General features: G+C 50.4%; 1 protein-coding gene and 1 long non-coding RNA gene across 5 annotated transcripts; one reads left to right on the top strand and one right to left on the bottom strand.

Annotated features, from left to right (window-relative positions):
• Positions 1–2186: 2186 nt before the first annotated feature.
• SLC22A17 (solute carrier family 22 member 17) lies at positions 2187–14858 on the bottom strand. Of its 2 annotated transcripts, XM_053262383.1 has the most exons (10): positions 14707–14858; positions 13434–13808; positions 11556–11659; positions 10106–10260; positions 8930–9095; positions 7660–7793; positions 7211–7316; positions 6153–6376; positions 5406–5517; positions 2187–4637 (listed from the first exon to the last, which is right to left on the bottom strand). In XM_053262383.1, the coding sequence occupies exons 2-10, from the start codon at positions 13797–13799 to the stop codon at positions 4322–4324; spliced, it is 1683 nt and encodes a 560-aa protein (XP_053118358.1). In that variant the 5' UTR covers positions 13800–13808; positions 14707–14858; the 3' UTR covers positions 2187–4321. The 2 variants fall into 2 exon arrangements, with proteins under 2 accessions (XP_053118358.1, XP_053118359.1); XM_053262384.1 differs by lacking the exon at positions 14707–14858 and having other exon boundaries at positions 13434–14549.
• Positions 4634–11502, top strand: LOC128330091 (uncharacterized). Of its 3 annotated transcripts, none has more exons than XR_008309949.1 (3): positions 4634–5313; positions 5416–6310; positions 10334–11502. It is a non-coding gene; the product is annotated as an uncharacterized LOC128330091 (long non-coding RNA). The 3 variants fall into 3 exon arrangements; XR_008309951.1 differs by lacking the exon at positions 10334–11502 and adding an exon at positions 10046–10289; XR_008309950.1 differs by lacking the exon at positions 10334–11502 and adding an exon at positions 8318–9279.
• Positions 14859–15462: the final 604 nt, after the last annotated feature.

Here is a 15462-nt window from a genome sequence, read left to right as displayed (position 1 = left end):
TATTTGCACAAAGCTGCATTTTGTTTTCGTTCTAGGTTATGAAGGGGGGCAATGCCCTGATTACCTGCCGTCCAGGGCCAAGGAGAGAGCAGTATATTTGGGGGGATTCCTCCCTTGGAGGTGGTAGGCAGGGAAGCGGAGTCTGCTTCACCTTCAGGGCAATAGGGACCCCATAGGCTTTGCAGTTAAGGATCTACTTGGAACTCTTGCTGGTTGGGTTGATAGATGGGTACAAATCTGTATTGCTCATAGCAGATTTTTGTTGTCGTTTTTAAGGGAATGGGGAGGAGGGGAAAGGGCCAGGAGCCGTTTCCTAATCCCTGCCTTCATCTGTGTGTGTAGCGGGTCTGGTTCGGGGTGGGTATCAAGGCAGTGTGTGCACGCATCCATTCAGAATGGGACCATCCTGATTCGACCATAGTGGGATTGAATCGTCACTGAGCATGCATCAAAAAACGTGTTGAGTGTGAGCTCAGGCCAGGAGACAGAAGCACACACGGCTGTGTTCCAAAAATGTCTCCTCATAAAGGCTGGAAATGAGCTGCTGGGGAGAGGATGAATGCAAACTATGGGCTTACGCACAAGTCTGTCTCTAAACTGTCCAAGCCTCAAGCTACTAGCCCTCCTTTTGCCCCATGAAGGTGAGCCAGGGACCCAAACAAGCTGTGGGGAGTGCAGTGATCTTCACTGTTCTTGAAGTGGTGGGCCACTTGGGCAAAAAGAACCACAGCCCACCCTCATGGAAGAGCCAGTTCCCACCGTGCTGACCTTTCTAGAGGACGGTACTTTCATTAGGGTTGTGGGGGGGGGCTTTAAAGGAGATAGCACTCTATTTGGGGTGGGGGGGAGCTAAATTCCTAGACACTTTGTGCTCTCCTTCCAAGATGCTGCAGGGGCTTGAGGGGGCTCCATCTCCTCCAAAGGGGTCCCCTGGCACTGGGCAAGGCCCAGCACTGCAAGTGGGAATGGTTGCCTCCACCACCAGGTTCTTAGAGCCTGGAACACTCCAGAGTCCTCTGCTCTGGCTAATGCCTCTCAAAGGTCCAAGAAACAACTAGGGAGCTGCGCTTAGGGCGGATGGGGGCGCCACTGGCCGCTGGGGCTCACCCTGCAGCAGACGTGTGAGCCATCTCCTGTTGGCCTGAGAAATGTGGGTTGGGCATCACTTGGAAACTAAAGTGGAGTGAGACAAGGAGGCTGGCTTAGAGGAAAAAAATGCTCATTTAAAAACAATCTCCTAGGCTCGAGAGGGAGGGAGCTGGACAGGGCCTAAAAGCCCCTCCCTGCCTAAAGGATCTCTTGGCCAGTGTGAGGACAAGATGGCAAGTTTTCATGAGCTAGAACAAGCACTGACGGGTAAAAGGAGAAGCAGTAGAGGCAACTGCCTATGGTGGCAAATCGCCCACAATGGCAAATTTTGGTCATATGAGTGGGGGGGGGATTAAACTTCAAAATGGGGAGGGGGGAGTTTAAATCTTTTTTTAAACTGCCAAGCAGCAGGTGGCATAATCCCTCCTAACCCAAGCCTACCTACTGCTAAATGACAGCAAGTGTCTGTCATTTCTCACGTGTGCAGAAAAGCCCCAAATTGGGCGATGGCTGTCATTTGGGAGGTAGGCGGGCTTGGGTTAGGAGGGGTGTCGTCACCACCCCATCCTGCTGCTGCGTGGTGGATGGCCAGTGTGGGGGCTTTCTAGCCAGTGAGGAACTACAATTCCCATCATCCCCAGCTGCAGAGGGGGATGATTGGAGCTGTTGTCCATCAATAGCTGGAGACTCAATTGGCTAGCAATCTGCTGGAAAAGCCATTCTGAATTAGTGCAATGGACAGACTGGTAGACAACCTTAAGTTGAACAGATGCAACAATATCATTCAAGGACCCCTTAACATGGAGGTTCTCAAACTTGGGTCCCCAGATGTTGGATCTCAAGTCCAACAACATCTAGGGCCCCGAGCTTGAGAACCCCTGCCTTAATGATGTGTTGGCCTAGTAGTTGGCATGTTGGGAACGAAGCCAGCAGTTGGGTGTCAAGGAAACCCCTTCCCTTTCAGGCAGGAGAGTAAACAGCCACTTCCAAGGCAGCTGCAGTTACATCCTGGCATTGCAAAACAAACCCGGGTGGACATCTCTGGCAGAGCCTAAAAAGGGTTTTGGGAGAGAAAAGCGCACACACAAAAATAATCCTTCAAGTTTTTAGAATCTGTATTTAGCTTATTTAACAGTCAGTAATTGTTTCCCTTTAGGATAAAAAGCAGCTGAAAAGTAGTCTGAGTCTCTTGCTTGGATTGCATCTTAAAACACTTTGATGGGGGGGGGTTGTCTGTTGCTCCATGTCCATCTCTGCTCCTTTCTCCCCATGTTGAATGCATCTTCTACTCTTGCTGATGAAAATGTGAAGATTCTTCTCTCTGCCCAAAGAGGCGAAATTGTCAGCAATGCCTGATGGGGAGCAGGGCGGAGGGAGCAGAACTGTTGGCAGTGGCCTCCTTGACCCACAGCATCTGAAAGGGAGTTCTATTGTGGTATTATCTGCCCTTGGAATGCTGTGCAGCTGCTGAAATGTTAAGGAAGATGGGCCCTTTTGAGGAGAGCTCTCCCTCAGGGATTGTGGGCCTAAACAGCATGAAAGCAGAATTCAACAGGAGCATTTCCCAGCATGATCATGCAATGAGGAAATATGCCCCTGTGGAACTTCTGCCTACTTAGGCAGCTAAAACTTCTAGGTTTCTGGCTGGAAGAGCCAATATTGGATAATGCTCATGTGGGGCAGTTGAAGGTGTGTGATTGGGGGCTAAGGACATATGGGGAGGGGGGGCAGCTTATTAATTATTACATTGATATCCCACCCTTCCTCAAAGGAGCTCAGGGTAGCGACATGGTGATTTCTCCCCATGTTATCCTCACAACAACCCTGTGAGGTAAGTTAGGCTGAGAGAACCAAGGTCATCCGGAGAGATTCTTAGGGCCAGAAAACACACACAAGCCTTCGGTGAACTAGAGAGAGGAACCAAGGTGCCAAAAACAAAAAGATGAAAAAGTCTGTGAAGTGACCAAAAATGACAAAAAAGGGTTATCAGATCCAAGCATCCATGTATGCCTAAAAGACTTCACAAGACCTTGGTTCCATTTGGCCAGATCTCTCTGGAGCCAGAAAAAGAGATGTTAAAAGCCCTTTGTTGACTGAGAAATCCTACACTAATTATTATTAACACGTGTGATTCAGAGCAGGGGTTCTCAGCCTTGGGTCCCAAGGTGCTGGGACTACAACTCCCATCATCCCCAGCTTGTGGCTGGAAGTGATGGGAGTTGTAGTCCAACATCTAGGGACCCAAGGTTGGGAAGCCCCTAATGTAGTGCATAGGTTGAATGCTTACAGCCTGACTTTAAAATCAGCAACTGGCCAAGAGGGAGTTAGGCTGTGCTCAGCTGCAGTGTCTTCAAATGGGAACAAAACCCCCCAATTTGACCAAAAGGGGTTGTCAACCACCCTCATGTTCAGGGATTAAAGCAGATAATACCTCTAAAATAGTTAAATATCCAGATGACGGACAAGTCAAGTGACCCAGGTGCAGTACAATGGCCTCCAAAAGACATGATTTCAGAAAAATGAAAGGTAGCAGGAGGAATACCCTTCTAGGATTGCCACCTATTTTTCTGTCGGAGTTCCTGTGCATTTAAAAACAGACAGACAGAAATGCAGCAGGCCAAGCCTTCCCTACGGCTGCATCTTCCATTCTGGGCAACGCTTCCCCTGTTTGATTTCTGCTTGTCATACAGCTGTTGATAAAATGGAGGGAAGCTAGTCAGAAGTCGGCACGGGGATGAGGAGCAAGGAGGAGAGATTGGCTTTCTGGAAACAGAGTCTGAAGATTTATTGCACTGAGAAGCGTCTCCCCCTTCTTCTGTCTCTCCTGCCTCCCGAATCTGAGAGTTTGGGGGCTGGAAATATCCTGTCCTTGTTTGGGCTTCGCTCAGGGTGGCAAATTTAGCAATCGGTATTCAGTCTCCACCACTGTGGGGGAGTATCCCGATGAGTCAGTCCAAGTGTAGGCTCTCTAGTGACTGGCGTTGCTCCTTTTTCTGCTCCGGGTGTGACGTGGCTTCCAGATTTCACGAGGGAGAAGACTGGCACCTCCCTGCTTTTCACGATACGCCAGAAACAGAAAATGAAAGGCGCGCCGGTCACTCGTGGCCCTCCTCCGGCCGCCCCTTCCTCTCACTCCTCAGCTGGGTTGGGCACGGTCTGGCTGAGGAACGCCATGCCAGGTGGGAGGCAAAGTGGTCAAGATTCAGCCGCGGCGGGTGGAAGGCATGGCGCATCAGCTCGCGGGGTTGGGCGTGGACAGCAGGGGCACGTCATCGCGCCGGCTCGCCCCCTCGGCGCCTCGGCCTTCGGAGCCCCCGGCCCGGCGGAGCAGCGAAGGCCTCCGGTAAAGTTCTCCCTCACGGAGGCCTTCCGGCAGCGCCTTCCGCTTGCTCTCGGGTAGCAGCATCAAGCACAGGAGGGCGAGGATGTTGAAGGACGCCAGCACAATGTGTTCGAGGAACGAGCCGTGCTGTTCTCGCAGCCAGAGCAAGGGAGCGCTCAGCCCGCCCAGAGACGCCAGCGCCAGGATCATGCCTAGGCCTTTCCCCCTGTGGGGCGAAAACAGTCTTGGTTACACAAGCCAGAATTCGTGATTACAGGCGTGTTCTCCGGAGGGCACAAAGGCTTAAGGTGTGTCAGGGCCCAGCTCTGAAGCCAGTGAGCTGGATAAATCATACTAATTAGCTCATTTTGCTACTTGCACTGGGCGCAGAGAGCAACACAAGACATTAAGAACTGTCTGGCTCCAGGAAAGCTGCAGGCCTGCCACCTGGCTGTCCCTCCCGCCAACTTTTAAGCATCCACCACAACCTTTCAAGCCCACCTCCACAGCTCTAAAGTCCAGAGATCTGTCTGGTGTTTGAGGACCACCAAAGTGCTCATGACTCGGAATCCTTTGGCCAATATCAAATTGTACAGTGGTGTTGGGCTTGCAGGGATTCCCTAGAAAAACGTGTGGCCACAGTTTTGAGCAGGGACCTGGAATGAGAAAGTGGCCTGGCAAAACTTGAGTTTGCCCCAGAAAACAATACGACAGAGACCTGGAGAAGACAGCAATGATGACCAGCAGGAGATTAGTAATCAATAAGGAATGAAAATAAGGGGAGATAGAAGCGTGGTACAGAGCAGAGAATTTTAGCAACATGAGGACTAGCAGCTTGATGGAGAGCAGCAGAGTTTAGCCCAAACAGATCGTGCGAGAAGAGTGTGGATGGAAAGGTAAAGGTGAGAGGAATTTTAAAGCAGGGTCTGTTCCATACTCCTTTCTATCCCAAGAGCCCCCTTCCCACAGATGGCACAAACCTCTCCCATTTTACCTGATAATAGTGGGAATGACCTCAGAGGCAAAGAAGATGCTGAGAGAGCCAGCCGCGTGGGAGGAGAACAGGCCCAGGATGGAGAACGTTACCCGTGCAGAATCGTTGAGATCTGTGATGAGGAGGAAGGCCAACGTTAAAAAGGGAAGGAATGCAAAGATGTGACCTATGCTGGGGGGAGGAAAGGGTTGAACAGGCCAGGTCCGGTCCTAAGCCCTCTGAAACCGAAAAGGGATATCAATCTATTCATTCATTCATTCGATTTCCATACCGCCCTTCCAAAAATGGCTCAGGGCGGTTTACACAGAGAAATAATAAATAAATAATTTGTGTTGAAATGTATAGATTTCTACTGGGAAATATCCAGTTCAGAGCACAAATTCATTAGAATATTACTGATAATCTATACGCATAACTATTTGTGCATCCTCAGGGGTGCTGAAGAGAACTGAGTATTATTAGACTTTTGTATAATTGAGGGCCAATGACCGAAAGCAGCAAGGTTACCGTTTATGTTGTAAATTTAATCTGATTCAAAACTGTGTTCTGGTTTAAGGAAATATTTAATTTCAATCATATTGTATTTGTTACTAGATTCATTTCAATAGTTGGTTTAGGGAATTGTGCAGCCATGGGTGGGAGTTCTAGTGTCCAACAAGCCTGAACCCGCCTGCTCCTTAAGAGGAGCGGGGGGTTACTCTAGCACGTGTGAAATGTTCCCAGCCCGTTTCCACAGGACAGCCTTACATTCTTCCAGCCCCAGCAAGATGAGGGAGGCGATGCCCGTCAGCGTGGTGGTGAGCAGAAGGATCCCACGGCGGCCATACCGGTCCACGCTCAGGCACAGGAAGAGGCAGGCCAGGCCTGCACTGCCGGTCGACAGCAGGTACAAGAGGTAGAACTTGGTACGTGGATCCTGCAGGGACTCCCAGACTGGGTGGTAACAGTGGCAGATGGCGTGGGCTATGAAGCTGTGAAGACACCAAGGGACGTTAGGAGAGGCAGGCCGGGTTGACCTATGAGGCCAGGGGTTCCTAACCTTGGGTCCCCAGGTGGACTACAACTCCCAGGGGCTGGAGGGAGTTGTAGTCCAAAGGCATCTGGGGACCCAGGGTTGGGAATCCCTATACAAGGCTATGCTCCCTATCAAAACAGGAACCTCCAGTTTCAGGATATCAACTCTGAATCTCTGAATACACCCAACTCATGAGTCAGAGTTTGTTTATTTAACAGGAGAATATTTAACAGGAGAATATCCTGCCTGAGAATTGCAGCAATTTGGGTGGGGTGAAAAGAGGGAGCTGTCTTCTGCTGAGTCATATTTGGTCCATCTACACCAGGGATTCTCAACGTTGGGTCCCCAGATGTTATTGGACTTCAACTCATATAATCCCCAACCAAAGGCTACTGGGGCTGGGGATTATGGGAGTTGAAGTCCAACAACATCTGGGGACCCAACGTTGAGAATCCCCAGTCTACACTGACTGGCAGTGGCTGTCCAGAGTTTCAGACAGGAGTTTTCCCCAACCATCTCAGGTCCTGGAGCTTGAATTTGGAACCTTCTGCATGTCACTCATGTGCTCCAGCACTGGGCAATGGCTTTTCCTCATAGCACTGAGTGCTCAAGAGGTTAAGTGGGCTTCTTCCTCACACTCCTACTAGCCATCCTGCCGGTTTTGGGGAGACAAACTTGGGAGCGCTTCTTAATTTCACAGTCACCTACATACCGCCACCCCCTCCTTTCTTGTTCCTCCAATCCCGATACCTTCTGGTTCTGAGGACAGGTAGGAGCGAGGTTGACTTACGTGGTGAAGCCAAGGACGAGAACATTTTTCCAGATATTTCTGCAGGCCAACAGGGCACGGAGCGAGATCTGAGAGGCAGCAGGGAGGTGACAGGTGTTGTCCAGTTCTTTGGAAATGAGGGAAGTCACAAACATGGGGAGACAGAAGGAGATCAGGGAGGGAGTGGAGGAGAGAGGAGTTTCATCAGTGTGGAGCAGCTATAATAATTATATATATTTGTAACAGGGCAAGCGGAAGGAAAGACATAAGACAGAGTCAAGCCAAGCCTTCCTCTAGGGCAGTGATTCTCAAACTTGGGTCCTCAGGTGTTATTGGACTTCAACTCCCATAATCCTCAACCAAAGGCCACTGAGGCTGGGGATTATGGGAGTTGAAGTCCAATAACACCCGAGGACCCAAGTTTGAGAATCCCTGCTCTAGGGCTTTTTTAATCATGCACAGAGACTCACCCTCTAGGGCTTCCTGAGCCTCAGACTCCTGCGTCCCACTGCCCTGGGCTAGGGCCACCAGGATCTCCTTGGCTTGTGCCGTTCGGCGAGTGGCCAAGAGCCAACGAGGCGATTCGGGGTACAGTCCTGGGCAGCTAAGAAGGGATGGGGGAGAGCAGCAGTTATCGGGAGGCAAGACACTTCAAATCCTACAGCAGGCGCAGGCCAGCTTCAGGCTTGCAAGCTCTACCTAAAACACAGCAGTAGGCCATGGGGATTCTAAGAGTGCAAAGTCAGAAGGCACACTCGGGATCTCTTGAGGGTTACAATGTAACAAATTTGTGTGCAGTGATCCAGGTGCTGGCCTTCGCTAACGAACGCAGGGAGTGCTTTGTGGGCTTGGAGGAAGGCCCACCTTGCCCGGCGTCCTTTGCAGGAATCCCAACAGGCTCTTGCAAGGCCATCAGAAATTGGTCATCACCCATTGGTGGACTGTGGTCTACTGTTGGTCCATTATGCAGTAGTTAATTTGGAGGGAGAATCCTGCCCTGCTTTGCGTGAGTCCCCCAGCAAGCAAGTAGGCAGACAGACAGGAGGGTGGGGGTCTTTTCTGTCGTGGCACCAGGATTAAGGACTAACGGAGATTCGCCTGGCTCTGATTCTTCTCTTCTTTCTGCAGGTAGTTAAAACATCTCTTTTCCAGTGTTTGTTTGTTTGTTTGTTTTTAAAGTGTCATTTCTCAGTCCTAATATCGGATCGATCAATCATCTGCTTTGCAAATGCGTTTCAGTTATCTTTGTTGTTTATAACAACTTCTTCAGTTTGTCTACAGTATTTTTAAAAACTAATCCTGTGAGCTGCACCAAATTGATTTTTATGATTTTTTAAATAGATACAGAGGTCCAAGATAAACCAGTAACAGCAGATGTATCTGGGTGGGCAGTCATACTGCACCAGTGAAACATCTTTTGGCATTTTTCATAGGCTCCAAAGTTATTTTTTTTAAATTGCGACTGCATCTCTTCTAGGGTCCTAAACCACTTCTAGCAGCTGAGTCAGGTTGAAAGGCAGTCTTCAAGGCCCGAGAGTGAGGATTTGGTGGCAAACCTTTTTATGGGGCAATCCAGGAATTTTGGAGGTGTGGCTTAAAGGATGTCTGTGAGAGGGCTGATTTGATGAGGAAGGAGTTTATCAAAAGGATGTGGGTGGGGCTTAGCACTTTTTGTGGGTGGGGCTTATAGAATTCTAGGAGAGGGAGGAGGAGGAGCTTAGAGAGATTGCCCCAACTCACCCGTAGAGTAGGCACAGGCCCAGCCCAGCCGACATCACGCCCTGCAGGACCCGCCAACTGCCACAAGCCAACGCCAGCCCCAGGAGGAGGAAGTGACCCCCAACCATGAGAAGGTCCCCTGCCATAGCTACAGGCAGCCGCTGTGGAGGACAACACAGCTCCAGACCTAAACAAGGAGAGGCAGGATACAAGAACGGACAGACCAAAATGACTGGGAGCCCTCAAACAACATTAATTTCCAGCCCTCAATTCATATCTTAACAACCCCATGCTAAAAAAGCATGTTTACTTTGAAGTGAAGTCCCACTGATGTCTGTTGACTTTACTTGCTAATAAACATTTTTATTTTATTTATTTTACCCCACCTTGTGACAACGTTATTTCCGAGGCAGTTCACAGGGATCCTGCTATGAAACTTATCAAGCCTTAAAAATACACATAAAATGATAAACAGTAACACACTTAAAAGGATAAAGCCTCTCTTAAAAGTACCCACTCCAGTGATTTTATTTTATAAATCTAATAATAATAATAATAAACAAACAAACAAAACAAACATAAAAATAGAGACCATTCCAGAGGTAAAAGGCCTGGGCAGGTGAAATTGTGTCTACCTAGTACTCGTGAGAATGAGCACCACAATGGAGAAGGATCAATTATTCATCATCACTTTCAGGAGCACCTGAAAAGGATCTCCCGGAATGATCATAAAGTCTTAAATGTGTTTACAGTCACGATCTTAGGCCAGGGGTTATCATGGGAAACCTGGGTCTCCAAATGTTGTTGGATTACAATTCCCATCATCAGGGTTCAGGAAATCCACTAGTCTACTTGCCTATGATGAGTGGAAAATGATATCTGACGAGTGGCAAAAATCCTGATGAGTAGTGTACCAACACAGCTCAGCAAGTAAAATGTTTGTCTGGCTGGTGAACAGAGCCAACATTTCTTGACCCCTGTCCATAATGGGGTCCACTTCTTGATGCCAGGCCATAGCCTTTAGCCATGGGGATGATGGAAATTGTAGTCCACCAACATTTGGGGACCCAAGTTTAAGAACCCCTGGCCTAAGGCGATTGGTGCAGTTAATCCATAAATCTGAGTTTGCATCCCAAGGAACAATGAAAATGCTCGGCCACATGAGACAGGGTAAAGGCAGCTCCGAGAGGTACTCACGGCTAAGGTAGAGGGCAAGCTGCATGCCTCCCAGCAGTGCCCCCCAGAGGCAACGGCCCAACATGAAGACGGCAGGAGAGGCAGCAAACGCAGCCAAGATCCCGGCAGGACAGCCCAGAGCAAGAGCCAGGAGCAGAGTCCCACGCCGCCCCACACTGGAAAGAACAAAGAGGTTAAAATAAAAGGTGGCCCTGCAGATTCTTATTTCATGTTGCTTCTTCCCTCAAGCTGGCCAAGGTTTTCCTGTGCCTCCAGGACCTCACAGCTGTCCCAACGTTTCCCCGCAGAAGAGGCAAACATGAGGAGGGAGACCACTAAAGAGGCTAGTTGCTTCCGCTTGAAAAAAACCTTAATGCACTTGAACTCTTTTACTCTTCTCACTGAGAAGAAATTACAACTTCAGCGGGAAAAGGAATACGGAGAAGAATTGAAACAGATTTTGGAAAATGAAATCTTAAGGGAATCCTCATCCAGATTTGGTTGCCAAAGTTCCAATTTGTATTGTCTGAATTCAAAGGACCACTTAAAGACGCTGTTAGTTTTTTTAGTGGAGGGAGGAAGGGTTTGCTTGTTTTACATCAAGGTGTATATTGAATTTGGTCAGTTGATACATCATTGTCTTAATTTTTATCAACAAAATTTAGGATTTCATTGTTTGAAGTATCTCTCAAAAAAGAGTGAAATCTGAAAATATTCAAAAAGTTACATTCTGAAGAAAGATGTATTATTCTTGGTGAAATGTGTCCTTTACTTTTTTTGTAAAAGGCAAAATCTAGGTGATCAGAAAAATCCCAAAGGAAGATAAAATTTAAATAATGTTGTACTAAATTCTAAAGTACAAACATGATCAGACTACATTTCCTTTTTAAGAATGATGGTCAACCACTAGCATTAAAGAGAATGATTAGATTAAAAATCTCCAAGGAAGTCCTACTACTTTGCATATAATTTCTTGCAAAGTTTGACTTTAGCTTTCCCAGACTATTGACATCCCCTCCTCTTAATTAAATGCATTTACTTCCTTGAATCCCTCCTCAGAATCCACTTTTCCCATTAAGCCTTTGACTGTCAGTGACATTAGGACAGGGTTTCTCAAACTTGGGTCCCCAGATGTTGCCCATCAACCCCAACCACAACAGCCAATTAGAAAGATGGAAGTGATAGTCCAACAACATCTGGAGACCCAATTTTGAAAACCCCTGTTCTATCATAACAAAGCTGCTGTGTGTATAACTGAAATAATAACATACCATTCCCCTGCTTTTTCTCTCCCTTATGTTGATTTCCAGATTGTAAACTCCTTGGGGCAGGTTGCTGTCCTCTCAATCTTTATAAAGTTCCATGTGCATGGATTGTGACCCATAAATAAATGAACAGCACTCCTTTTCTTTTCCTAACTGCTGCTATCTCCTCCACTCAAGACCTTAACTACCCTGATCTTCTGACTTACCTGTCCGCCAGGTGGCCTAGCAAAAGGGCCCCAGCGGCAAAGCCCAGCAGAAAACAGAGCTGCTCCAAGGGGACAGCCCATCCTCGGGAACAAACCAGGGACCACTGAGGGAGAGAAGGAAAAGAGAGAGAATGGAAGCAGGAGGGTAGTGGAGCAACAAACCACTGCATATATAGGAGGGAGTCACCTAATGGCACAGCGGGGAAGCAGCCTGCCTAGAAAGCACAAGGCTGTTGGTTCGAATCCCCGCTGGTGTGTTTCCCAGAATACGGGGAAATCCTTTATCGGGCAGCAGCGATATAGGAAGGTGCTGAAAGGCATCTTCTCATACTGTGCAGGAGGAAGCAATGGGAAACCCCTCCGTATTCTACTCTGGGGTCGCCAGGAGTCAACACCGACTCGACAGCACACAACCACCAACCAGTGGGAAGATGTAACCCTGTGGCATGAGAAGGCAGGGGAAGGACAAGCATTGTAAAAAGTAAACAATGCCTTCTGATGTGGCCCCTGTTCTCTAATCCTGGCTATAGTTACCCATCACTGCTATTCATGTGTTCCAGGGTATTAAAATCAGATCTGGACTCAAATCAAGCCTTGGACTCTAACACTAATTTATTATTGGTGGAAGTAAACACTTTTATTTTAACAAGCTTTCTCTGGAGGCTGCTTTAGTTAAGATGTGGCTGTTCCTACATTTGATTTTTTGCTGTTTTCAGGTGATTACTAGAATGATTTATTCCAACTGATTCCTAGAATGATTTATTTTTGCTAGCCACCCTGATTGTTTTAAAATGTAGAGAGGTGGAATATAAATATCGGAAACTTTTTAATTTTTAATTTATATCCTGCTCTTCCTCCAAAGAGCCCAGAACAGTCTACATGGTTCTGTTCATCCTCACCACCACCCTGTGAGGTAGGCCAGGCTAAGAGATAAATGACTGGCCTAGAGTCACCCATTCATGGCTTAATGGGGATTTGAATTCAGGTCTCCCAGGTCCTAGTCCAACACTCTAACCACTATAAATAAATAGTAAACAATACTTCAGCATTTATTTAGAAGCGTTTAAGCACTGGGTTGTAGCAGCTTTGCAGAGGCTCAGTAATTCATTTCAAATGTTCCTGGAAGCTACATCCCACCCCATCTAATACCAAAAAAGGCAGCCTGCACATTCTCAGAAGCACTCTCCTTTCTTACCTCCTAGGGTTCATGGCTAAGTGTGGGGCACCTTGGTGCAGATTAATTAATCTCCATGTGTGGGAGTGAATGACTAACACTTTAACCATGGAAAGAATTCAGAGGTGTTAAAGAGATGTTATTTGTTTATATCCCACCTTCCTCCAAGGAGTTCAGAGTAGGATGCACTGTTATTTATACCCCCCATTTATTCTCACTACAACCCTAAGAAGTAAGTTAGATAGGAGAGGAGACCTGGTCTTGTGGTAACAAGCATGAATTGTCCCCTTTGCTAAGCAGGGCCCACCCTGGTTTGCATTTGGATGGGAGACTAAATGCGTGAGCACTGGAAGATATTCCTCTCAGGGGATGAGGCTGCTCTGGGAAGAGCATCTAGGTTCCAAGTTCCCTCCCTGGCAGCATCTCCAAGATAGGACTGAGAGAGACTCCTGCCTGCAACCTTGGAGAAGCTGCTGCCAGTCTGTGTAGACAATACTGAACTAGATGGACCAAGGGTCTGACTCAGTATAGGGCAGCTTCCTAGGTTCCTAGAGTAAGAGACAGTGATTAGCCCAAGGTCATTCTGGTTGAGTGGGGATTTGAACTCAGGTCTGGCCAGTCCCGGGCCAGTTTACTCACCCCTGCCCTGCCTCTCTGGGATACAGCCGAGAAGCAGCACGCTGGTGCCAGGCAGGGATTCTCACCTCAGTGACAGGATTGCTGGTGAGGGCTGGAAGTCCCCCGAAGTCCCAGACCTGGCAGGGCGGGTCCCGGCAGGGGTTGAGCGGGTGGACCGAGGAGGTGTTGGTGGTGTTCTCCGGGGGCCTGGTGCCATTGGGATCCCGGCAACGGAGCGGGGGGGTCAAGGTGAACAGGGCGTCCGAGCCCACCCCAAGGCCCAGCAGGAGGCAGGGCAGGCAGCTGAGGGCCAGCAGGAGGCGCTGGCGTTGGCCCCCCGCCCCGAGCCGCCCCAGCAGCCATTCAAAGGACGGGGGGCCTGGTTCGGGCACAGGGGCCGCAAAGTCCCTCCGCGGGCCCCCAGGGTCCGGAGTTGGGGGGCTGGTATCCATGGGCAGTGTCTGCAGAGAGAAAGAAGAGGGTGACGGAGAGAAAGAATGCGGGAAGGCGGCGGAGGGAGGGAGAGAAGGAGTGAGCGGCACAGGAGATGGAAACCCTGGAAGACCCACAAAGGGGTCTATCCGGGGAGCAAATCAGGTTGAAGGGAGGGAAACACAAAATGGGGGAGGGAGAGATACAGGAGGGGAGGGGAGCAGAGAGAATAAACGTTGGAAGAGGGAAAGAAGGGGTGAATAAGGAGCGGCTGGAAAAGAGAATGAGCATATGAAGCAGGGAAAATTGCAGGGAGAGGTGGTCTCCAGCCAAGGAGAAACAGCAGAGGGGCCTGGAGAAAATGTGACCAGTGAGTTATGGGGTGAAGGGAGGGAGGGGTGTGTGGCAAAGACAAAGGGCCAATCGGGTCTGTGGGAGAGGTGAGCTGGGTGAGCTATAGGGAGAGTGGTGGGGAAATGCAACGCAGGAACAAAAGAAAGGCAGAGAGAGGGCGGCAAGGCAGAAAGGGAGTGGAGGAGAAGGGGGTGTGGATGGAGAGGGTGGGGCTGGGTGCGCGGAAAGGACCCGGCCGTGGAGATCTGGCACAGCCCAGCGGCGCCCGCATTTTGGTCCCGGAGGAGGCGCGATTTCAGCGGTGGGAATCGGGGGGAGAGCGAGAAGAGGATGAGCGCGGAAGGGGCGAGAGAGAAGCAGAAGAGGGCGAAGGAGACAGAGGTGGGGCGGGTGGAGTCAGGCGCACCACGGACGGGAATGCGGGGCGGGCGGGCGGAGGAAGAGAGACAGAGGCCGGAAGAAGGGATGGAGCTCAGCTGGCCGCAGAGAGGAGGGAGGGGATTGAGGGGAGGGGAGGGGAGGGGAGGGAGGCCGGGAAGGGGAGCAGCCAGCCAGCCGGCCAAGAAGACTCACCAGGCGCGGGGCAAGGGCGGCTCAGCGGACTCCGGGCCCCCCAGAGGGACCCCCATGGGGAATGGCGAGGGCTGGAGCCGGAGCCGGCGGGGGGCGGATCTGAGCGTCCGCGGCTGGGATCGCGCAAGGGGAAGCAGCAGACGCAGGCCGGGGAGGAGCGCGCTGTCCCCGCCCCATAGCTGCGTCCCCCGGCCAGCCTCCGCCCCTCCAGCGGCGGAGGCGGCCTCCCAAGCCGGCCAGGGACGCGCGTCCGGGCGCCCGCACAGACAGTAGCCCTGCCTCCATCCTCCTCCTCCTCCGGCTGGCTGCCCCGCCGCGGGTCCTCCTGCACTCGCCTTCTGCCTCCGGCTCCTTCTGCCTGGCGGTGGGCTTTCGGGTTTGCTTCGCATTGACTTTGCCACCGCTGCTGGGGGCCGCCAGGTGGACGCCACCGGCAGGCTTTGCTGCGTCCAAGGAGGACCCTCGTTTCTGCTTCTTGTTGGCCGTGCTTAGCCCGCCTTCTTCCGGCAGGCAAACCGCAGGCAACCCCGACCCCGCGAAGCAGCCCAAAGGGGCAGATTCGCAGCTCCTCCGCGCTGCGCTGGGGAAGTCAAGACACCAGCAGCCGCCTGGAGAGCGGCGCGGTTTCCTCGGGGTGCGCACAGTGCCTGCTGCTCTTCATGGACAAGGTTTCTTCTTCGCCGGCTCGCCCTCCTCCAAGGATTCTGGCCCCCGTGATCTCCCCAGCCTGACACCAGCCTTGGGACCCCATAGGTT

Source organism: Hemicordylus capensis, chromosome 6 (assembly GCF_027244095.1).
Source record: "Hemicordylus capensis ecotype Gifberg chromosome 6, rHemCap1.1.pri, whole genome shotgun sequence".
Lineage (NCBI taxonomy): Eukaryota > Metazoa > Chordata > Lepidosauria > Squamata > Cordylidae > Hemicordylus > Hemicordylus capensis.
Note: the sequence above shows the minus strand (reverse complement) of the source record. Positions and strands in the feature narration are given on the sequence as shown.